This window comes from Excalfactoria chinensis, chromosome 7, assembly GCF_039878825.1.
Source record: "Excalfactoria chinensis isolate bCotChi1 chromosome 7, bCotChi1.hap2, whole genome shotgun sequence".
Classification (NCBI taxonomy): Eukaryota; Metazoa; Chordata; class Aves; order Galliformes; family Phasianidae; genus Excalfactoria; species Excalfactoria chinensis.
Genome location: NC_092831.1, coordinates 6,947,252 through 6,972,675, shown reverse-complemented (window position 1 = coordinate 6,972,675; position 25,424 = coordinate 6,947,252). Strand labels below are relative to the sequence as shown.

Below are 25,424 nucleotides of genomic sequence, written 5' to 3'. Positions count from 1 at the left end.
AATAATCATACAGGAGCTGTTCAGGACCTGTAGAGACGTGGCACTGAGGGACATGGTTAGTGAAAATGGTAAGAATGGGCTGACGGTTGGACTTGGTGATCTTAGTGGTCTTTTCCAAAGTTAATAATTCTATAATTTATCCTGGCTTTAAGGGTTTGGAAAGTAGCTATATAACATTCACTAGTGTAATCTCTGTCACTGAAACTTGCCCTCTGTAGTGTTTTAGCTGGTAAGCAAATCATTTTTATCAAATGAGTTAACATGAGTAAAAAAAAACATTAACTTTTTTCCATGCTTAACGCAATCCCACAGCATCTCTTTTTTTTGTAAGGATTTTTTAGTAAGCAGCTTACCATGCCTACAATCATTTCACAAAATAATATTATCTAAAAATGAAAACAGACAGGCAGACAGATTGCAGTCATTGCAAATTGCTTCCTACAGGAGATTACTCCAATAACCCTACAATGAATAGCTCTCAGCATACAACTAGGACTGCCCTTTTCCAGAACCAAACACCATTCAGCCTGGTAGCTGTCCCACCACTGCCTTCACAGAACTGAATTAGGGAGGAGAGTTAATTCCCATTAAAATTAAAGAGCAATACCCTCACCACTCTGAGAAATCATTTTATGATTTCTCTTAATCTACTTTAATCTGGTTTTGCATTGTTATGCATTCTCCATCCTGGTCTACTTTTAATGACAGAAAAAAATACATCTGTTAACCTGTAACAGGATATTATCTGAGCTAGCAGATTTTTTTCCAGACTCGATAATGCCATTTGCTCCAGGAACAAAGAGCACACTGTCTCCTGGTATGTCTTGGCTGAACATGGCCAATGAGAAACAAAGCAGTGGCAGCCTAAAGTGAGCATCACTGCCACTGTCAGCAGTTGCAAGATCAAATTCTATGATGAACACATCATTCCCCAATACAATTTTATTCCCAAGCCCTGGTGGTACGGTAGGCAGGAGAGGACAAGAGGAGAAATAATACTTAGCCTCTAGAGATATCTAAGCACTCAGATACAGATGAAAACAAATATTCAGGCTGCTCCAATGTCCTTAAGCATCGTTTCTGTGTGCATATATCAGAACTTATTACTCTGCTTTCTGCGTTGTCTTAGCAGATACAAGATTTGTGCAATAGGAAAATCCATCTTCACTCTTAATCTGCTTAAGAAAAAAAAAAAAAAAAAGACAAACTATCTACAGCTCCTTCAGATTCCAGTATTTTCCTTCCCTCCTGTTTGCGTCTTTCTAGAGGACTCAGTCTGTTAGCCCTCTAAACACATCTCAAGAAGCTGATATGTGTATTTCTACTGGACCAGGCAGAGCTCTCCTGATAAGAACCCATCAGAAGCTGACTGGCACATTCATTCATCAGTTTCAAAAATGGCATTTTATGACAGTTTCCCCACCAGCTCCAAAAACCTTTAATGTCTGAGTTGTCAAAATGGCATTATTAAGTACATAAATTAAGTACAGACGTAACACAGCATAAGATATCTGGTGATGCACCTGAAAGCATTAAAGCAATCTCAGAAAAAGTATTTTAGTAACCACAGTTCCACAGCATTACCTGAGAAAATAAATAAAAAAATAAAAAAATAATCAAGTAAGCATTTTATTTCATGGAATCATTTACGTACTTTAGTCATCAAACTTAAAATGGCCAGTGGGAGAAATACAAGCGTGCCAACTTCTATTTACCATGCTGACCTGTGCTCTAGAAGCACTTCATTTAGACTGCTGTGGGGACAAATCACTTTGTCTTTTTATCTTCTACTGTCCTTTTTTCTGTACATAATGATCTAACTTAAAGCCATTTAGTTATATCTAATCTTTACAGCATTTCTCTTGATTGATTTTTCATAGGTAAAAATCATTCTGTTATAATAAAGACTTTTCAACACAGTATCATCCACTATGCAACAAGAAAATGCTAATCACAGACATTGCTTTTCACTGCATTTATGTAATATAACATTTAATAACGTGGGCTTATCAAAGCATATCACTAAGTGATGTAAAATTCACTAATGCAATACAGTACTCACTCATCCAGTTTCTATATTTCTCATTGTTAGAGATGGGCTCCAAATATGTCCTCTCAATTTTTTTCTTATTTTCCTTGGAATTGGCTTTTGTGGTTTTCTTGATTACCTTAAACCTCCTGTTTACTCTGCAGGAGGAATGGGGGCAGGGAGAGACTATTTGTGGTGGTGTACATCCCTGAGCTCAAGCACAAAAATATTGGAAAAACTTGCATCCTCTTACAGAAAAGAAACCAAAAGTGACACCACACACAGTGACCTTTCCAGTCTCTGGACTGCTGCTACTACCTCTCCAAACAGGCAACTTGGCAGAACAAAGGAGCTGTTTTATTTCCCAGTGGGGTAAACACACATGACACCCAACAAAACATTTACTATAATTCTACACCCCACATAAGCCAAGCTCTGTGGACAGGACCGAGCACAAAATCCACAATGGCAAATCATGGTCCTCCAGCACTAGATCAAAAAAGAGAAAAATTCTGCTATATCTACCGTATCCAACATAAATGTGGACTAGAAGTGGCTTTTCCGAACAATTTTGTCTCTGTCTTCTACATCTACATCATAAGTCTAAAAGTAATAAACTCCATTTTAGTGAATTCTATTTCCAAAAATGGCCAGGTGTGCAGTTAAAGAGGTTCTAATAAGTAAACATAAAGGTGATCCTCTCCTTCAACTGGCTCCAATGCAGAAAAACGCCACTGTGTCAACTGCCAAACTGCAAGATTCATCCCACCTGAACTCCCTCCCTCCTCCCAGATGTCTAGTCCTATTTTTTCCATTTCTTCTTCATGAAAAGTTATGAAAAAGGATACTGATAGAAAAAATATATATTACTGATTGCCTAAAGCATCGAATTATGGTAGCGGTCTATTATCCAATTTCAGTTAAGTAAAAAGGCAAGAAAAGATTATCATCTTTAATTAGAACATAATTTTGAATCAGTTCTCTTAGCACCTGGTTCACATTCGCAAAGAATATATTTCTGATTTAATAAAAAAAGATAATAAAACCAATTATAACACTCAACTGCACACGGAAATACTATTTTTATAACAGGTAAACAGAATTATCTTCCTAAAATAGTTTTCTAGCCTTTTCTCTAGCCACCACAGTCACATTCTGCAATTTTGCGCATTTTCAAGTATTTATTCTAAAAATCATATTTGATCTTTGGCAAGTCTGTACTGTAGGTACCTCTTAGATACATAAATGTATACCCTGCTGTATTTTGAAGAGACACAAGTGATTTAAGGAAATGTGATTCAGAACTTTCTAGTCAATGCCCTCTTTTTTCAGTTTTGGGGGGGTGTTTTTTTTGGGGGGGAGTAGGTTGTTTGGTTTTTGCCTTTTTTTTTCTAGTTCTCATGTTCTTGTGATAGGTATTAGTAACCAGGAAACCTTTCTGTAAAGTGGATGAAAAATAAATATGCAGACGCAAAATTAACGCAAGCAAGGAAAGCTATGCGCGTCCCTCAAACATTTTAGCAGAGCTGTAAAATAAAAGAAACTCCAGATTCACATATTGCATCCTTTGGGTTTACTTTGCACTTATTCACTTCTAATAGAATCACTTTGCTCTGAATTTGTGGTCCATCGCCAACTACAGAGCAAGGAGTTGCCTTCATACTACCTCCCCATTGGCAAGTGATATTTTCTACAATGCATTTCCCCTTGGAAATGTTTCACAGAGTCATTCAAAGATTTAAGACTTTTCCTGCTTATCTTGGCAGGTACAGCAGGAGCAAGGAAGGTGCAGAGGCAGTGAGCATTTTGTCATTTTTCCACTTACCTTTTGATTTGATTTAGCAGCTCTGCTTCACTGGGTGCTGTAACGTGTGTGAAAACATTTAGCTTCTCAGGAAGAAACTCCCTCCCTTGAATAAACCCTGGAGCTTTTCTTTATTTCATCTTATTTTGTGTATTTTGTGTATTTTGTTTATGTTTGATCTGAATTTCACAGTCCCATCAATAAGGACATATACTAAAGCAGGAGCAAATACAGAGATTTAACCTACTCCAAGCAACCTGCTTTAGCAAGGAGATTGAATGATCTCCAGAGGTCCTTTCTAACTCACAGGATTCTGTAAAACAGCAACTGAAATTTGTTACAATTCCTATCAAGCAGCTTTACAGTCACATTTTGTCAGCATTAAGATCTAAACGCTGGCATTTAGACACTGAAAATTATGTTAAAATCCTGTCATTGGACATTTAAAAGCTATTTTATAACTGAAAGGAATAGGAAGTCTAGATACTGTTGTAAGATATTATAGTTCAAAGATGCCACAATTTCTTTGTTTATATTGGCTTCAACTGTTTAGTTTTCAGTATTTTTATGGAGACTGTTTATTCCCAACAAAGGAATTGCTATGTACTGAGACTAGATTAAGAGGGGGCTCCATTCCAACAACACCTTCTTCACCTCCATAAAGCTTCATTCAGTAGAAACACCAGTACTTGAGTACATGCTTTGTAAAAGCATCACAGTAACCAAAACTTCCTGAGAATCTCAAGTAAAAACTTGCGTTGATCACTGTGTATAACTTAAAGTGCAGCTTTCTACTTCAATCAGAATAATTTTCATGCAGTTTTGAGCATGTGCATAAAAGAAATACCCAGTGTTCAACACATAAAATCAAAACCTAACTCAAAAACATACAATTGCCATTAAGCAATTGAGCATCTGTCTACTTTGCATTCAATTAGGAAAAGAAAAAGAAAATAACGAAAAATATGCTTTGTAATTCAGTATACGTAAGCTTAATCGGAGAAGGTTAAGCAGAATGGATAGTTCAACTCACTTCACGAAAAACACCCACTTGGAGTATCTGCATGACTAACTGCATAGCTTCCCATTAAACACCTTGGCACCTCTGAGCCGTCAAGAGATGACATGAGAAAAAGAAAAGACTATTAGGTGAGAGCTCTCATTTTAATTCTAATTAATTAAATAGCCACTACACCAAACCAAGCACACAACTGTAAATGTTAATCTAGACACAATGTAAACATTTGTGCATTACTCCTGGTAGTCAGTTACATCCAATTAAAACAAACCAACAGTGCAGGAATGCCCTTTAGAATTTAATGTACATATCATGGAAATTACATCAGCAGATTTTCTTTTTATTATTATTAAACTTTACCCTTAATTGCTACCCAAGAGCTTTGGGTAAAGCTGTCTAACTGTTCTGATGAAGGTTTTTCAACCCTGGAATGCATTTCTCTCAGGGTTTGGTATTGCAAGGTAGTCATCACTGTAACATGCAAGAGATATAGAGATAAATCTCCATAACAAGGCTCATGATGGGCTTCATAAGTCATACTGCTGATGGGGAGTAATGTCCTGTAATAACTCTAATGCAGGAAAACAAGTGAAGAAATCTGACCTTACCTCCCAGGAATATTCTCTCCCCGTGAAGCCAGGAAAGTCTCCTGAACTTAAAAACCAGAAGACACACCAAGAAATAATTTCTTTCCCTCCCTCAAATTCCTTCCTCCTCTGATCTCCCATTTCTCACAACTTCCCTTACTCTGCTCAGGATCAGCTGGTGTATTTTGAGCAGATGCTTGTCTGATATCTGTTCCTTTAACTATGCTTTGTTTCACATCAGAGAACGGTCTCAAGGCATACAAAAAGGAGTCCTGCACAGATAAACTCAAAGATATTCTCAGTGATGACTTGTGATGAAATACAGTATTTCTCCCCCCATGTATGTGACAAGCTTGAAATAAAACATCTCAGTGAGAGAGCAGGGTAGAAGCTGGACACTGAATAACCTTATCATCAGTATTCCTATAGTTCCAGGAAAATAAATAAGTAATAAAAGCTACTCAAAGGAAGCGGCTCTTTTAGTATTGACACAAAGGGGGTAATTCCTAGTTAACGACCAGTTCATACAGATTTTATTCCAGGCACAATTATTTTTTGTAATGAGAATATGCATTATAGCACTCAAGTTTTCTTTAAAGAATAGGGATGCGCCAAATACTGCATGCTTTCTTGAAGAGAAGTATGTGGAAGAAGAAAGTTGCCAGTGACACAGGAGAGGATGCCCTGAGGTACAGCTACCTGCCTACTCTTCATGGCCTTTTAAAACACAGCAGCTGAATGAGGTGGTCACCAAGAAAAACATGGAAGTGAGAATTACAGAACTGTGCCAGACTGAGCATGAAGAAAAGGCTGGCTTATCTCCATACTCAGACATGACAGCTGATGTTGTTTTGATACAAGTATAACCATAAATAGGCAAGCACTCTTGGTTTCTGATACAAAATCAATATATTTGACAGGAATATGTATGTGTTTATTAATAAATCAGACTCAGTACAGGTAAGCACATAAGCTTAACCAGTGCATTCCAATCGTAAATGATACACTGTTAGTGCAACTGATACAATATAACTAAATACAAAGCCAGCGATGTGCACTCATGTCTGACACCTCATCCATTCCAGCACAACCCACACCACTCAGATAGGCTTCTTCTGTTTCACAGCTGTGTTCAAATAAGACAAAATGCCGTCCTTAACTCTCTGTTTTTTTCCCTTTGTCATTTCATATCACAGGTTCAATTTTATTTCAACATCTTTCTCTGTAACGATTACATCTCTCAGTTTCTTAGAAAACCAATCATAAAACCACATGACAGCTTTCGCCCCTATCAGCACTGTCTTCTGTGTCTTGATTAATTGCCCATTAAAATAGATGAAACAACAGAACTTGCATTTTGAGATCATCTTTTGTTTCCATTATGGAAGGAAATCTAAATCTCCATAGAGATTTGCTCTTTTGGCGCTATCATAATTACATGTTTACTAACTTAACTACCTTATCAGCACATTCACACTGCTGTGGTAGAAGATCTGTCAGGATTTTCATCATCAGTTCTGCAGTGGAGCAAAAGCCACAAAGAGAAAACATTTATCTCACAAAACCCAGTGTCTAAGTATAAAAGAAAGCTCTCTAAATGCAGAGAATTTTTATCTTGGATAATAAGGAATCAGAGGCTAAAAGAAACACTATCCATAAATGAAATTCAACACAGTAGGAAAAAACTGGTTCATATCAGAGGGCTACATTTTGATTTTTTTTGTGTTGCACAAAAACCATCATAGAAATTGGCCTGACAGCTCCTTGTAACCCATTTCAACAGACTGGAGATTTTGCCCTTGAAACAGAAACTGAGTTTGCAGACTGGCACGGTTTTGTAATCCTCATTTCCAAGCCTTTATTTGGTGACCTCGTCAATCAGCTGCCTGCAACTGCTGAGTTTTAAAAGGTCACAAAGTCTGTGGAGACGACTACACATCAAGGCACCCTCTCCTGCATAACTGGAAACTTTCTTGAAGTATGTGGAGCAAGAAAGTATAAAGTAGATGTGAACTTTTTCACTGAGGTTTTTCCTCTGTTCCCTGCACAGCAGTGAAGTCACCAGCCACAATCGTTTCTAGCTGTCAAACAAGGTGAATTTTGACAGCCTCTCGATAGTTTGGATCCATACATCCTTTCCCTTCTGTTCAACAGAAACTGAATCCAAACAACTCAAAGAAGGCAAGCAATAGCGTGGATTCTCCTCCACTCAAAGGAAAACCAGAGAAAACACATGCAACTTCCCCCACCAACCCTCCTCCCCAACCCACCACTTTGCTCTTCTACTCTCTCAAACTCTTTGTAGAGTTGTAGGTTTGGTCTGGCTTGACTTAAAATCGTTATGTCTTATCCAGGAAAGGTTTTTGCCTCTTTCCCCACTGTAGTAGAAAGTCTGATTTATTTATTTTTTTACCGACAACGCTGTGTTCTCCTATATACTGGACTCAACCTTTGCACTTCTGCTTTGCAGATACCATAAACAACATGCCCTCTTTCAAGTAGATGCCCAAGGTGATGCATTTGCCACAGTCTCTCAGACAAAGAGCACAGAAGACTCCTGAGAACTGTCCTCGAGCTACTGACAAAGTTGATCTGGCAATTTTACATTGTGGGTAAACAAGAATAAACAGAAAAAGTGTTGTTACATCTCTATCAATATTGCTTACATGTGAGATTCGTGATTCAGAGTTTGAATTCATTTTTTTATACCTCCAAATCATCTCCACAGGGACATTTCACTTTGCAGCGCAATATATTTGTCAGATGCCCAGGCAGCTCTAAAGTCATCATTAGGGAGAAGCAGAAACTAAGATTTATAACTTACTTTTGGGAAAATATATAATTAGTTCTCTTTGACCAATCTGATTCACCTCCTTTCACTTTGTGCTGACCTTCTATCTGTTACACACCTTGCTTGAATGCCTTTTGTTTCCATATGGACACCTTCAATGCAAGGAGCAACTTACCCTTATTTGCCTCAAAAACATTCAGTCTTATTTTCCCATGCAGTTTCCTGTTTGCAATCAGATTTGAAGCTCTGCCTACAGGAACAGCTTAGATTCTGAAGCACATTGGTTCCTTCTCACATTGCAAACATTAAGGAAATGCACAAGGATCAGAGCTCACATGTCTATCTCAACATCAGGCCAATAAAATCTGATCTGCGGTTAACCTTGTAATTGATAACTAGAATAGAACAGTTATTCAGCTGCCAGCTAAAGATAAACAGGAAAAAAGAAGGACTGACAGGAAGCAGACTAGATATCTCAAAGTGCCAGATGTGAGATGAAGAACCACTGCTATATCAGAAGGCAATTTCAGCTAAACACAATAGTAGTATTTACAAGATTTCATGACAACATGTCAGTCAGTGCCAAAGTATCCACAGACAAAGAAAAGAATAGAAATCCAGAAGGAAAAAAAAAAAACAACAAAATGTTTTAACACCAAAGCTTCTCTACCTTCAGTAATGTGTCACGTGTTCTTTAAATTCTTAATAATTAATTGGAGTGTAGACTCTTCAAAGAGTAAATGCATAAAACCCATTAACACTAATGGAAGTTAGACATGCTTACCAAAGGGAGAAGATACTTCTATCCATATGACAGTAATCAGCTTCACAAAGCTGAATTTTTCTTAAGTTACAACTCTCACCTTATACAAGCTGAGCACAAAGGTTTGTATTCATTTAAATTCAATTTAGGCACTTAGAAAAGACTTTTCCTTCACTAGAAGGACTGAATGCAGGAAATCAGTTTGCTATTATGTTAAACACATACACTGTGAAACAAAATAAAAATAATTACCCTTATAATTAAAGGTTGTCATTGTAAATGCTTAAAAAAAAAAAAACCATTATTGAAAGAACTTCTATTTGCTGTTCAGGTGAAGATATAATCTGATGATTGTTGTCCTTTATTTAATGCTCTCCCAAGGAATCATCAAGATGTTCTCCATCAGCAAACTGCTTTGGTATTCATAGTTTACACAGAACATGCAGCCACTCACATCTGTATTAAGATGGCGAACTGATGGCATTAGAAAAATGAAAAACATGTTCACTATTGTTTTTTCTTTTCCCCAGTTACTCAGTGAATATTTTGATACTGTGGTAAGCTTTATCACTTCTGGGAGAGTGGGGAGGAGGGAAACCATGATCAACCCTGGATAAAAGCATAAGAGGGCTTACAGATGCTTATCTTCTTTTCTGACATTATTTGTTCAGTAAGACAAAACACCTCCCAGAAGACCATAGCCTGCATCTTATTTCAGCACCCGCCATGAAAAAAAAAAACAACAAAGCATCCTGATAGGGCATGCAACTCATCTCCTTTGCCTGCCACATCAAACCAGAGCTTCCACATGCTCAGGGCACTGTGCACTTGCTGGTGCTATCCAAGTCAGTGCCCATTTTTCTCAGCATCAGTTTCTCCATTCTCTAGAAGACCCCCAGGTCTACACACTTGTCTAAATGTCATTGACTGAAACAGTTAACAAACTCCCAAATAGAGACCTGCATATTATTTTACAAAGAAAAAACAAATACTATTTTGCAAAGTCTTAATTTAGCCTCACTTAGTCCTTAAAGAAATAAAACCTCCAAGAAGTCACATAAAAGAATGAAAGAAGGTAAATTACTTAACACACAGTTTTGTTTTCCTAACGAGAAACAGAATAAATAATACTGTTAACTCAGTGTATTCTTTAATCTATAGTAGTACTCAGGACGGTCATGGGAGAGAAAGCACTTATTCTTTAGAGAAAGAAGTACTGTCCTCTACTTCCACATGCTATGTACCCAAGGCAGGGGGAAGGAAATGGTCCCTACAGTAGAATAAAAGACCCAACACTTACATGTTTAGCTTTCTTTTTACCAGTACTCCAACAGTAGCTAAGAAGTCAAAAGGGCAACTTTATAACATAGACCAGAATAATACAGAAGAACCACTGTTATTATTTGTGATTAGGTGTGATTTCCATTATTGTAACATGCATAGGTTAATCAAGGTCTTAAAAAAAAATAAATAAATAATAAAAATGCAGGTTTGTAGGCAAATTATTTTCAACACAATTTACCTTCACAGGAGCTCAAGAAATAGCTGGAAAAGGGAGCACGGTATTGTAAGAGAGGAACATTTATATAACATTTTAGATGATCATTCTAAATGACTAAAAAAAGAAAGGACTAACTTGCTAGAACAGTGAGTCCCTGCCTCCAGGAAGACACAGATACATACATGGCAACTGTCTCACAAAAACTGTCTAGAAACTTTATCAGAGTGGGTAAACAAATATATCAGTCACTTATGGCTCATCTCAACCAGACAGTCTCTTACAGACGATATGCAGGTCACATTCACTTTTTGCAAGAGTAAATTAAAAACATAATTAAGTCAGAGCATCAAAAATGTCACCATTTAAGGTTTATAGCATTTCTGTACCCATTACATTTCACACAACCACTAATAAATACATAGGTACAAAGATCCACTTTTTGCTAGACAGAATGTCTGGCAGGTCACATCACTAGATGTTCCTAGGGCACTGTGTCAGGGGGATTGGAGCATTAGTTAGTATGGCTTTTGTCCAGTTTTGGGCTGGACACATGAATGACGCATCACATGGATGCCCATACCACTAACCTTATGCCTCCTCCTTGTTGCAATGGCCAACACTTGTCTTTCAAAGACCAGGAACACTATAATTAAGTGGAAATTCTCACTGTCCACGTGTCTTCCTATAAACTGACTGAAGCTGCACAAAGAGAGATGTCTATAATGAGAAACACTTGCACCCTGCAAAACCATTGCAGTACTAAAACAAGCTTCTGTGACCTCCATTTGACAGTCTCATTTCATTTGTCCTTTTTCCTACCTCCATACTCCCTTTACCATGTTGCTTTCCAAATTCCTCAAAGCCACACAAGACTTAAGCTGCCTTCTTCTGCTCCCCTCTTCTGGATCATAGAGATACCAGCAATATTTGACTTCCAAGTACAAACATTTGTCAGGCAAACTTGAGCAACACTGAAACTGATGCACTGAATGAACTGATCCTCAAAACAATCTTAAAAATGGATATATCCAATTTCCCAAACATACTAAAGCCAAAAGTCCATCCTTTTGCATCACTCTGAAAGAAATAATGAGCAAAATTACACACGTACCAACAAGACATTCATAAGAACAAACTTAGCCTGAAAGCTGTGTGTTTGAATCACCTCGCAACACTGAAGATAGGAGATTTGCTCAGAAATTTAAGGAAAAGCACCCATAGAACAGAAAGCAAAACAGAGCAGGTAATGTATGAATGAGTGGCAAATGCAAGTGTGCACCTCTGAAATCTGCCATTTGATCCAGAAAGCAAAAATCAAGGAATACAGAATGGAATCCACTAAAGACAGCAAAGAAAAAAGAAAGCAAACATTCTAAAAATGTATTTATAGAAAGATAGATCTATGTTGAAAAAAATCATGTTTTTCCAGATTCATTAATAAGCATCTGAATGATATAGAATGGTAAAAAAATTAAGGATTAGATATGAAAACTTGTTCTATAAGGATGACTTTTAACACTGTAAAGTTATTAATCTGCCACAAAACACGAGTGAGTGTACAGCACTCATTAGAAGTCTAATCAGAGAAGAAAACTGAAGGAAAAAATAAAAGATTCACTCCCGGTGAATGGGAACAATGCAAAAATCAGCCAACAGTGTTGTGTTGTACCTATGGCAGAAGGTACCCCTCTTCTCACACAGCACTCCTTCACAGAAGTTCCAATTGCTGATAAATTAGAGCAGATTAAGTGAGCATATAAGATGGCTCACTTAGAAACTCTCACAGAAAGCCAGCTGCACGTGTAAACAGCAGCTTCCAAAGGGAAAGTTAACTGTTCACTACAATCCCAGATCAAGGGGAAATGACAACAGCTCCAACTGGCAATCCAGTACTATTCTGCTAAGGAACATAAATGATAATTGAGGAAAACAGAACAAAGTGACACTTCATATGTATGTAAATAAACACGCAGACACATGAGCATACACATCTCTGAAATCCTGATACTAAAGAAAGCAGAGAGGTATCTGTTATATGGCATCTGCTTTCATTCCATTACTTGCAATCCATTATATAGGGTTTTACCACATACAGCAAAAATATTTGTCATAAAGAACAACAACCTATGAGTATTGACATAGCACATTCAGTTTCTACTCATTCATATTCAGGGCTGCTTTCTCAGTCAAAAATGTATTACTGCGAAACGGACATTGCTATGGTAACTGGAATAGTAACATTAGTATGGGTGCTATGCTCAGAAGACTTTTACTTCCAACAAACAAGCTGGAACTCAGATTTATTAAGTGTCTAGTCCACTTTCCTAGTGTTTACATACAGAATTACTGTACTTAAACCTCTGAAAATTAGGCTGTTATCTATAAAGATTGCTTGGAAAACATAAACCATTTCTTCTGAAATACAGTATGCTCTGTGACAGATATACCCTGCCCGTATAAGTATTTTCTAACTAAATATATTGATCTCTTTGTTAAGTTTTTAATGCTTTGGGTTGCGAAGCAAATCAAAACAATAGGGACATACATTTTAAGAAGGTTTGTAAGGAATAACTGTATTTTTGGCTAAAGGTGGCAAAAACTAGTGTGCTGTTCCATTAGTTGCATTGCCTAATTCTGTTCTTCCACACCTACACCCTATATCACATCTGTGAATTCCGTTCCATCAAGATTTCACTGTGCCCAGAATCAGTTCATGTCTTACAACTACACAACTGCAAGTTGTTCCAAGAAATAAAGACTTCAGGAAGATAAATTCAGAACACTCTGCGGAGGAAACATCACATGCCAAGTGAAAAAAAAAACAAAACACAACACAACAATGCAACCAAGTTAGAAAACAATGCTCCTCCACCCAACCCAACCATGCATGAAGAGACCACAGAGAGTTGCCACCAAAACCTCAGGCCAAACAAGCCCTTAACAGCTACAACTGACCTGAAGGGAAGCTTTCAGCCTGAGTGTATAGAACACTCCTCAATTCAATTCAATTCACTAACAAGAGAAATTAACCATGCTGCTATCTTGATCCCTTTCACCAAAACATTGTTTTAACTCTTCTATTTAACATATTATTTTAATTAATCAGTGGAATGTGCTGATAAAAACCATTATTCCCTTATCTGGCAGCATCTGAAAGACAGTTCAGTCAATACAGAGACACTCCACCTATCTTTCCACATTCTCTTGGTCTTTTCCAAAACCCTGTCTTAAGATTTGACAAAAACTGTGAGTGTAATTCACACCGCTGCTATGGCTTTATAAAATAACAGTTTCAGATAAAAGCTTCCAAATATTGGGGCTCCTACTGGGGAATGATGTGGGGAATCCAAGTCCTACCAGTCTGCATTGCCTTTCAGAAATAAACCCATCACAGAGAACCATAGGCAACAAAATGACTCCTTGGCCTGGCTTCCAGCTCCTGGAAGATAAATACTGAAAGCTATATCCAGAGTTGGCAAGAGTAGCACTGTGTGTACATCTCTCACTTCAACCCAAGTCCCTGCCAAAGCACGAAGTCATCATATCACAGCCTAAACATCTGAATGCCAAGCGCAGATTCTGCTATGCTGAAAACACCCTTTTTTGTCTGCTTGTCAACTCAGCAGCAACTTTGTGGAATAGAATTTTCTTCTTTCATTGCTCAGTGATGGACTGACTTCCTATACTTGATCCATCCCCACCAGTAAACAACATTCCATGCTCAACTCTGATAACTACAGTTCACATTCACATTGCACACAAGAAAAATCTCCCTTAAAAATGCCAAATGGTTTAAATTACAGCTTCCTGTGCAAAGTTGGCACAGGTTATACTGTGGAATCATGGTGTGCTTTGCTTCCCAAACCACATTCATTTTTATCATCCACAATTTTTAAAGCAATTTCAATGGTCTTTATGCTGAGTTTCCCAGGCTCAATTTTTATTGAATTTCTAATTTTATTGAATATTCTATTAGGATAGACCAGAGCCAGAGACTCAAGCAAAAAGTGCATTAGGTCCAGAAAAACACCAGTAACTACACACTTCACTCCCTCGGTGATAAAGGCAATGCACAGCTGGTATAAGGTGCTAAGGATGATCATAAATAAATGTATGGAAAACTACTGTCCACTTGTACCTTAAGGAAGCCGAACAGCAAGAATCCTACTTCGTCCAGGTAATATCTTGACATGCTGACTTTAACATACAGACTACAAATCTTAGCAAAGAAGAGACTGGACAACTGTGAAACAAATGTTTCCTTTTTTAAAATAAAGATTGCAATAAATAAAGCAGAGACACTCCATTGACATGCCCTGTAAGTGTTTGCAAAATAATATGTAAATGAGGAAGGAGAGTTGCTCCAAAAACCAGCCCCTTGGTTCCAATGATGTTGCCAAGGATGGGTATCATCTATTCCTTCCCCCTACATGCTGATAAAATTGATGCATGAGATGGAATCAAGATGACAGTATCAAAGCTAGTAAATGTTACCCAGAAAATAAAAGCCAAGTCTCTGCTGAAGTTAATACAGGAAATACAGAAGTAATAAACAAAACAAAACAAGCCTATTATTTTGTTACAGTTCTTAAGGCAGAGAGAAAGTAATTCTGACTTGGGGTAAAATCGTTTATTACCACTTTCAAAGAAACACACTGAAATTTTAAAAGCAATTTGGCCCTGCCAGAAACGTCAGAGTCTTCCTTCTCCTATTGCTTCTGACTCTCCATGACTTCCACGTTTTGTCTCTTCCTTCCCTTGGTGCCAAAGGTAAAGGCAGCTGCTTCCTGTGAGATGAGTCAGTTTTAAATAAAAGTAGAGGGTCCTAAAGGGGATGGAAATCCCCACTATCATTTTCTGTTGCCCTCTGGACATTTAGTCCTCTCCCCCAAAACATCAGTGAAAACCTTTTCCAGCTATTCCCTCCACACTAGCACCTGCCAGACCTCCATTCCCAATATCCACCCCTCCTTCAGCAGCACTGAAAAAGAGCAGTGCATTTACCTGCAGAGATGTGATGCTGAACAGTCATACCCACGCCATTTGTTCTTAAATTCTCCCTGCAACACAGCGCTGCAAGGGTTACAGAATGCAGGAACAGCCAGCCCCACCAGAGGCAAGAAAAGCAGAGAGAAATTTTCTTTCATCATCTCACCATTTCAGCAAAGCACCACACAGAAGTTTTACTTTAAACAGATGCCCAGATCCTTCTCTGCTCTGTAAAGAACATCTGCACATACTCAGGTGCTTTGCTGAGCTTTAGCACAACACAGGATCCCAGGGCAGCGCCTGCTGCAGGCTGTCATTCAGGCTTCAGGCTCTTCTCCAACACTTTTAATTTAGATACATGAAAAATGTCCTGATGTGCTGACAACACAGTCATCTGAAGGAATACAAACTAGCAGCCAGTGCATTCCCCTCGTATAACAAAGGTTGGCAAAGATTATCTAAACCTCAAACTCTCGCGTCAGCAGAACAAATAAAATCAAAGTCCCAGAATTTTATTATCACCAACAGCCAGGGTCCCTGACAGTAAAAAGAGATGCAATTACATTAGCAAAGATCTAGGGATTAGACTGCAAACCTTTTGAACCCTCTGCATTTTTCACAAGGCAGCATAAATATTTCCAAGTAATATTTATTTCCATAAATATTTCCAAGTAGATTCTTAAAAGAAATGAAGCAAATAAATGAAACATACTATTCAGTGTGGTTCAAAGATCCAGCTGCAGACTGCCAGTGTTGGCACATAAGCTATGATTCATACATCAGTTTATGAAGAACTAACAGAGCAATGATACAGTTGTATTAGCTCTAAACTAGCTGCAACAATGACAACACCACATATCATCACCTTCCATTAAACATAGTGTACTAGTAAACAGGAGGTGGGCTCCTTAAAGAACAAGCCATCATGAAACAAGATTCTATGCCTGACCTAAGGTAAAGACTGGTTCCTATTGTAAAACAGAAGAAATAGGATAGATGGGTCAACGAGCTTTTTGGCAACAGAAAGCATAGGGAAAGTTTAAATCCAGTACCTTCTTCAACTCAATCACTCTGAAACTTTTAATCTCCATTACGTCCTACTCAGACCAAAGTGAAGGAAGCTGCTTTGCTACCTATTGCAAAACACTTAACTGTAACTGCATGCTGTCAGATTTAAGTACTTTCGATGTGAGCTTGCAGCATTTTAAATTCGGATTTTCTCAACATCTGATTTTCTCAGACAAAGAACAGCATTTCTGCTCCAGCTTTAATCATTTGGATCATTATTTACTGGTGGCAAGGGGACCCAGTTTCAGGCAGAAAAGGAAATGGACTGTACAGACACATATAGAACCTTCTCTTATTTAAAACGAGATTATTTTTGAGGTAACTACATGGGGCTGATAATTGTAGGGGTGGAATTTAAAAGCAAGGAAGTATTGGGAAGAGAACGTTAAATTCACAAATCAGAAGGTAAAGTTTTATTCAATCATAGCAGTTAAACACAAGACCTTACCTATGATTCATACAGCACTTGCAATCTTTAAGTCAAGATTGGCCATTTTACTGCAAATTATCCCCTAGACTGCAGATAATGCTTACAGCAGGAATTACTATTTCGATTTCTCTTCTTGACCTTTCCTAGGAGGTCAAGATGATAAAGCTTGGAGATAGATACAAATTATTGTATCCCAGGAGGTGCATAAGTAGTAATAAGCAGCTACTTATTTTCCATCGAACTGTTTCAGTGCTGAGCGCAGAAGCAGTTCTTGCTCTTCAAATATCAAAGAAAACTGTCTAATGGTCCCCTCCAGCCCCATACTAATGAATGCTGAATATTAAGTTATGCATTTCATTCTCCACATACATATAGGCTTCATAGTAATCATAAAAACATCCTTTTTTTTTTTTTTTTTTTCCCTTTTTCTGCCCCCCTCCAGAAAACACAGGACATAGTTGCTTTGGCAAACAAGTACATGCAAACACTTGAGTGCTGGCAAGTCCTCACGCTAGCTCAGAAAAACACCTATAGAAAGTCAGTACTGCTAATAAAACAGTGAGCGTCTCTTCACCAACTTGTCTAATATCTTCAATAAATAGAAAGTTCATAACTGGACAACTGTATCACTATCAGAAAATTTCAAGTTTAGATTTTAACTGTTGGGTTTTTTTCAATGACTGGGCAGTGACATTACTTGATACTCAAATCAGTTACATAGGTTCAAATTATATGAGAAGCTATACACTTACCATTAATCCATTTGGCTTCTGGATTATGAACTACGAACTCTTTTCTGAAGAGATCTTCCAAGGATAATCTGGTTTCAGAAGAATTTGCAAGCTCATCTAAAATAAACACAACAGGATCATTTTACATAGTTAATAAAACAGTATATTCCATGTAGTTTGCAAAACAATGGAATTAGAGAACTAGAACACATTCAGAGGTTCTGTTGAAATCAATGACACTACTTTGCTCTATCTTTACTCATTAGAATGAAGTACAGCTTCAGGAAAAAACAAATGACTACTAACATCTTAGAGACATGACAGGCAAATTGTGAAGTGCTTGGCTATTACTATTCTGGCAATGTAGTGGCACAGGTCCTCCTTTAGACACCTCTGTTCCACCAGAAAACTGATCTCAAAGCACTACAAGAATTTCCTGACAGCCACAGGATAAAGGCCATATTAGTCACCTTATGCAAATAAAAGGTAAGGAAAGTTGCCATGTGTCATCTGTTTGGAGCCAATCCTCTTTTAGAGATTCAAATGTAAAAGAAGTTATAATAATAAAAAAAAAATAATAATTATATGCACATTTTAAGATTCATATTTACTCTCAGGCAAAGAGCCTTGTCTTTTTAGCCTCAGCTAGCATCTTAGTTTCAACCAGCCAATAGAACCCAGGATTATTATACTTGTAAAAGACAGCCAATATTATTTTCAAACAAACAAACAAATATAAGTTACCAGCTCTTCAAATCACTCCCGTGCTTTAGAAATGAAAAGGAAACTCTGCCAAATTCTGCTTTTCTTGTGTTGTAGATGAAATAAATAAGTAGTAGAGATTCAAAAGTGTACTGCCACACAAATAGGATATCAGAGATAGTATTAAAGCAGATGTGTCAGCGTTGAGTGCTGCAGCCACCTCATTTAGTATTAGTAAGGAGCACCCTTGATGCACTGAAGACAAATTCCTTTTTAATGCATACCATAAATTAAGGAGAGACAAGGCCAACACAACACAGCACACATTATATTGATGCACTTCCTTCCCACTGCTCAGTGGGAGCTTGTAAGCATTTACTCACTATAACCAGCTCTGCTCACACTTGATATCTCATGAGGCTAAGTATGCAGAGTTGTTCAAATCTCCTCTCAGAAGACAAATGTTCTAATCCTCAAAGAAGCTTTAAGATTCTTCCTACCTTCCAGGGATCAAAACAACCTGTTTCGGCTGGGGTTTTTTAGTCTCCAAGTCCAGAATGAGACAACACTCCACTTGTAGTCTTACCAGAGCTTTACAGCAGAATAGTATTATTTCTCCTGATTTATACCTAATCCTCCTGTTTATACATCATGGTATCTTGTTAGCTCTTCCTCCTGCCACACACTGAATTTTTATCTCTGAAGTACATGCTGTATTTGTGGAGCTGTGTAGAGCATACATAGCACTCCCTGCCTTTGGAACACAGCTTCCCACTTAACAGTATCCAATACTGAGTTCTTCATATGCCCATTTCTCCTACCCAAAAATGCTGCAGATTCTGTTATTCTTGAGCAAAATGTTGATTTGACTTTAAAAAAAACTAAAATAGCATGCATACTATTGAAGTATGCAATACTTCTCGTTTAAATATTACATTTTAAATATTACATTAAAAATAAGTAAATAAAATAAAATCAATGCACTCCTAATTAAATTCTCCATTCTGTGACATCCTCATGCACTTGTTTTATCAACACGCTTTCCTATGTTTCTTTGCAGTTAGCAGAGAGAACAGTTTGCAAGCCTTCTACTTCCATCTACAGATGGTAGCAATTCCAATTTGGTGTATGTGAACCTGTTTTACACACTGGAGATAAAATGCTATAATACATCTTGGATTTGGCATATCAATACATACAATTCCACCTTGACGCGATTTTCACTGAAATGCTTTATCATGACTAAGCAGGCTTCTGAGCAGCTCCTCTCTAAAATCATCCCTATACCCACATAAAGAAGCAGAATGAAGCACAATGCTTAGAGAAACTGTACCAGGTGTAAAAGGTACCTATCACCGCAGGCAGAAATAAATAGGGAAAGAAATCTGATATTTTAAAGAGTAATATTAGGAATGAATTACAAAACCTAATATTTAGCACAACAGATCTCCAGCACCGCAGCACTGAGCACTTAATACCAGAAAGGTTTGTGAAACAATTTCAGTTTTTCACTTCCTTATGTGCTAGATATCCTAGAGTCACCTTGGATACATATTCAGAGTCAGAAAGCTTCAGCTGCAGTGCTCAGCACCCTCCAAAAAACAGCTGAGTATAACTGTCAAAAACATATTAATTGTGAAGTGAAAGGGGAAGAGATTAAGGTTGAAAGTAGGGAAAGGAGCTGTCCTACAACATACTTATAAAGCTTTCTTTGGTAAGCACTCTCAGCCTGCAAGAAACCCCAATTTTATAGACCTAGGTCATACTTGGAAAAGGGCTTTTATTTATATCAAGCTCTACAGTCTCTCTGGGATATCTTAAGAGCATCTGAGCTGACAGAACTAGTTTTCACACACATGATTTCAACTGAAATGTAGGTCCCAGATCACATTGAGTTTTCAGGCAAGCTCTCTGGGTTTTCTAATAGCCCCAGAGACATTGTACTCCACTAAACATTTTTTACCACATTAAAAAAAAATTAACATTTCCCTATGTTGTTCATTTTTTTCTTTTTTGATGAGTACCTTCAAAGACTTCCATTTACATTTTTACATCATTACTAATTCAACCATTTATGAGCCAGAACTGATGTCTATTAATGTGAATTACAGCACACCACCTTTTCAAGCCTTAAAATGAAGGAACCTCTCCTTGAAAAGAAGTCTACTGTCTTAGAGTGCACCAAGATACACCATCATTTGCCTTCTGTATCTGTCTTTTCTTATTCCTTGAAGAAAATCCTGTATCTTGAGACTACAGCAGCACAAGTCTGCTTTTAATTTTCTCAAAATATTGTAATTAGTAGTAACTAAACAATCATTTCTTTATCACTTCCTTGGACAGCATGACACAAATGCTTTAGATGGTTTTAAAGTAGCTGTTTTCTAAGAGGAAGATAATGGTAATGTTCATGTATATATAAAACATGCATACTTCTGGTTCAGTTATAAGTTTCATTCTCATTATTAGTTTTTCAGGACATCCAGCCTTCTGTTAGCTCATCTCTGAATCAGAAATTACACTAAGACACAAGTGACAAAAGCATACATTCAAGCTCAGACCCACTGAGGCTAATGCTTGTAGCCATCCCATGACTGATACAACCCTAATGATCTACTGCTGAAGCCAAGTACTTGTGCTACATAAATCTTCCAAATTCAGAATGTCCTATGAGTACCAAGTTTATAGGAATCTGAAGTTAAAAATGCTTAAGGGAAAGAGGCATTTTAACATTAATACGTCATTTTAATGAGTGCATTATGAATCACACACCTTCAGTAAGATAAAATAAAGAAGTAGGTTACCTGGTGTTAAAAGAATGACAGACATAGTGATGAGTGAACAAACAACTAGAATCACCAGCAGCGCAATAGCAATTCCTTTCCAGTTCCTCTGCGGAGGGCTGTTACTTCCAAGTTCCTACAGGAAATAAAAAATAAAAGGAAAAGATCACGTTTCATAATCACACATTTCTAAAACTATTATCAATAGGAAAACTGCACTGCGCATACCCAACATTACAATATAGGAGATGATCACTCTCCCTCTCCTCTCAACAGCACACATGCATAATTCCAAAGGTGCAGAGATCATACCTCTCCAATAGATGACTATTGAAGAAGTATCCCTACGAGACAACAGAATTAGCTTATACAGACCGTCCAAAACACTGTTAAAATGTGCTGAACATAAACTTCAGGATCTATCAACAAGCAGTTTGTAAGATAATTGCAGAAATAAAATGCAGCAATTTACTGTAATTCTACCTAATGTGGTACGGACCATAAAGGTTTAAATACACATCCTTTTTAATGAACCCTAGTAAACTTATTTTTAATAGAAAACATTTACAAAACTGCCTGAGGTTTCATCCAAAGCTGAACAGCTCTTAGTCATCTATACAACAGTACAGCCATAAACTGCTCCCCTACCTACCCATAAAGAAATCAACAGTAACTTGTAACAAATGTTAAACGAATGCTCCTGTAACTACTATCACGTGTAAAGCAATGTTCTCCGCGGTTACACATTTAACTCGTATTAACAATGTGATTAAGGTCTGTCAATAATAGCAATGTATTGCTTGTGTTCACAGTACAATTTTAACCAAACAACAGTTTAGCATTGAATACTAGAGTGGCAAAAACAGTTCAACAATTAGTTCGCACAGTCCTAACTTGCTCTGATGGTAATCAACAGTTTTGCGACCCTTATACAGCTGCTCTGCTGCAATTATCCACATACACCCTTAGGATCTCCAAAATAAACTGCTGGGAAAACAAACTTCTCAGAAGCTCCAACTGCAGCCCACCCACAAAGCCGAGTTACATTACATGAGCTACACAAGTTACATGCAACAGTATCTTTAACAGTGTCTTAAATTTTAGTTTTAAATCCTACATCTGCTCATTTCTACCACAGAGAGGTCCTCTCTTTTAGGAAATGTAAGAGGAATTTCAGGTCACAGACTGTAAGTGATCCTACAAGGGAAGTCTCATAGCAACCCACAGTGTAGGGCAGCCCTTGGCAAGCACCTTGGGCCTAATGATAAATGGCCCCCAGCTGCTCTCACCCCCTTCCCTTCAGGTGGCTGAAAGAGTACTTGTACACTTTTCCCCCCCTTCTTTTTTATAATCATTACACTCCTCTCTGGTGTTGATAGCAATGAAACTACAGATAATGGCTGAAGTGCCAGCATGAACAGCTTTCCAGGAGATCTCTGAGCAGCCATGCAGGAGAAGCCTGGCCACTATTAACCACCATGTCCCTGATGCCTGTATTTTGTTCACTGAACTTTAGGACTATTTTCAGATAAGCGGGAAAATAACCAACATCCATCTCCTTTCCCCACTTCACTGCCCCATTTACAAACAGACCTGCCTGCTCCCTTCATTTTCTTCACTCTCACCTTAGTAAACACTAATGAATGCTGCAACTTTCTATATAGCCTTATAGGTAGTTGGTCTTCAAGGCTGTACATCACTGTCATGCATCTGTTTGTTACTCCCTAAAGGCTATGAGGATTGGATGGTGTCAAGACAATCTCAGTTCTTTTATGACCAGGATACAACCTGAGATCACAGTATTATTTTCACTCAGCTAAGAATTATTTTGATCTTAATAGCACAGTCTAGAAAAATTAGGACTTCTAGTATTATGTTTAGGATAAGCCTTATTCATATGACATTTAACAGAGTTCAACTGATACAAGCTGCCATTCTGTTAAAGCAAGCTGTGCTGAAAAAATAGTTGTTCTGAGACTTGTGAAACCCTATTCCAAAGGACTGACTTAAAATGACAGAAGCTGGACAAAGTGATGAATGTCCTCTGCACCAAAGCTTCTAAAAAACTGTACCATGCCTCCATTATTCAGAAGATTCTTCTCTGCAGACATGAATATTGCTCTGTTTCTAAAAATAAAAGCATACTTCAAAATGCTTCTATGATTTTTTGCAAGGAAAAATAAGAAATGGATGTAACCTGTACTGAGCACAGGAAGCTTATTCAGACTCACAGTGAGAGAGGAGGTGAGAAATGGGCATAAAGGGAAAGACTCGTTAAATTAAAGCACTTTTTTCTTAGAAATAACTGGATAAAATTTAGGAGTCCATAATTATTCAAAGTCATTAAAATGTAATGGGAATGTTTGAGTAAAAGCTTCCTGTAAGGCTTCTGTGAGGTTAATGTACAATTACAAGAAAGATGGTGAAACATTTGGCAAATTCCTATAACAATGGGAATTAATCATGCAATCGGCATCAAGGACATCTTCAATCAACTTTTTTGATGCCTGACTACAAACAAGAAAGCTCTAAAATATAATATGTTAAAGAAATAAAACATATTCAGCTTCACACTGCTTTCTGAAATGGTAATAAAAGTCAGTTTAACAGCTTTATAGATCATGCACCATTGGCAAGACAGAAGCTGTCATTTTTGAACACAGCAAGAAGATAGAGGCACTCAGGAGAAAACATCACTAGAAGCTGTACGATGAGAAGCTCCTGACATCATAACTAACCACTATCTCATAATAACAACAAGCACAGAGATTTAAGGATTAAGTCTTCTAAGTAGGCTCTTACATTAAAGCAGTTTGAAAAAATACCAACTTTCAAAGATAGTGTTTTATATGTAATGCTACCTATAATGTTATAGATTTTACAGTATAACTCTAATGAATCAGAAAATGGCCACTCAAAGTGTAATATAATTGCAAGTATTCTCACTATTTAAAGTACCCGTTTCATGAATTGTTTAATTGCATTGTCACCAAAAACAGTCCTTAAGCAATATATGCTTCTGAAAGTAATTTGTGATTGCATAGTGCCTTACTAAAATACAGCCAACAAAGGGAGAAGACTGTCATGCTGCATGCACAAAAAATGTACACAAATATTGTAAGTCAAAACACACTCTTGCCAAAGAGGAGGCCTGAAGTATCAATTAAGACGAGAGCAGCATGTTTTTGCTGTGCATGGTTCTACTCTGGACAGCCAGAGCATCCCAATAATCTCTATTTCTGACAAGAAATCTGAAGCTAAAATCTGTAGACTGGACAGGAGATGGATGGGAGGTTGAGGCTACCGAAAGAGAGCATACATGCTTTCAACCCCCTAGCATCCCTCTATATTAAATCCTACCTGTCACCTCAAAGCATTTCAGAGACATACTAGAAAGCAACAGCTACAAAAGGCAAATATCAATTAAATACACTGGAGCAATTTTCTCTCTCCTCTACTAAGCTGTTTCTAAATATAACATAATTGACTGACTGATGATTAACTGGTGCACAACAAGCAGGATATGGGTTCTGAACCTTAAGCTATGGTACATAACCTCAGCACTCTTGGATGAGGAGTTGTTTGCTATTTTTAAACAAACTATTAACATGATGTTTCATCTTTAAAATTAAAAACTACAAAATTACTTCCATATTTAACACTACCCAAGCAAATATAACCCAATATCCTACACAATAGAATTCATTAGATGAAACGAATTGCCATTACATTTATATCATGTATGGATGTTTTTCTTCATTTGATACACAAACAAGTGCTTATAATTTAAGTGCACTGTTTCCTTTGAAGCAGTATTGAAGATGCTGTTTATTGGGGGGGGGGGGGGGAGGGGGAATGACTTCAAATTGAAACATGAAATGTCTTTTTTTAAAACCTCAAATATTTCCATATTTCCACTTGAATAAACATTTCTACCTTCCTCCTAAGCAGCAAAACCAGAAATCCAGCTTCCTTCCCAAAGCCTATCAAACTGCACAGTTTTACTGTTAATTGATTAGGAAAAAAGGCACATACACAACTAAGGTGACAACACAACGTCAGAAATAAATGCCTTAATATGCTACATTAATTAGTATGGGTTTTGAATGATCTTCATAGCATTCTCTCTTCTTCTTTGAACATCACAACACAATGTATTTTCTGCCAGAGCACATAGAAAAGTGGGAAGGAAGCTGTCTGTGGGACAAGCAGAACTGAAGTTCACAGC

General features: G+C 37.5%; 1 protein-coding gene across 2 annotated transcripts in view; it reads right to left on the bottom strand.

Moving 5' to 3' along the window:
- DPP10 (dipeptidyl peptidase like 10) overlaps positions 1 to 25,424 on the bottom strand; it is a 279,753-nt gene that overhangs the window by 88,637 nt on the left and 165,692 nt on the right. For both annotated transcript variants that reach the window (XM_072341152.1, XM_072341151.1), the window contains exons 2-3: positions 21,218 to 21,332; positions 17,733 to 17,828 (exon numbers count right to left, since the gene is read on the bottom strand). In XM_072341152.1, coding sequence (XP_072197253.1) covers positions 17,733 to 17,828; positions 21,218 to 21,332 — 211 coding nt within the window. The remainder of the gene's footprint in view (positions 1 to 17,732; positions 17,829 to 21,217; positions 21,333 to 25,424) is intronic.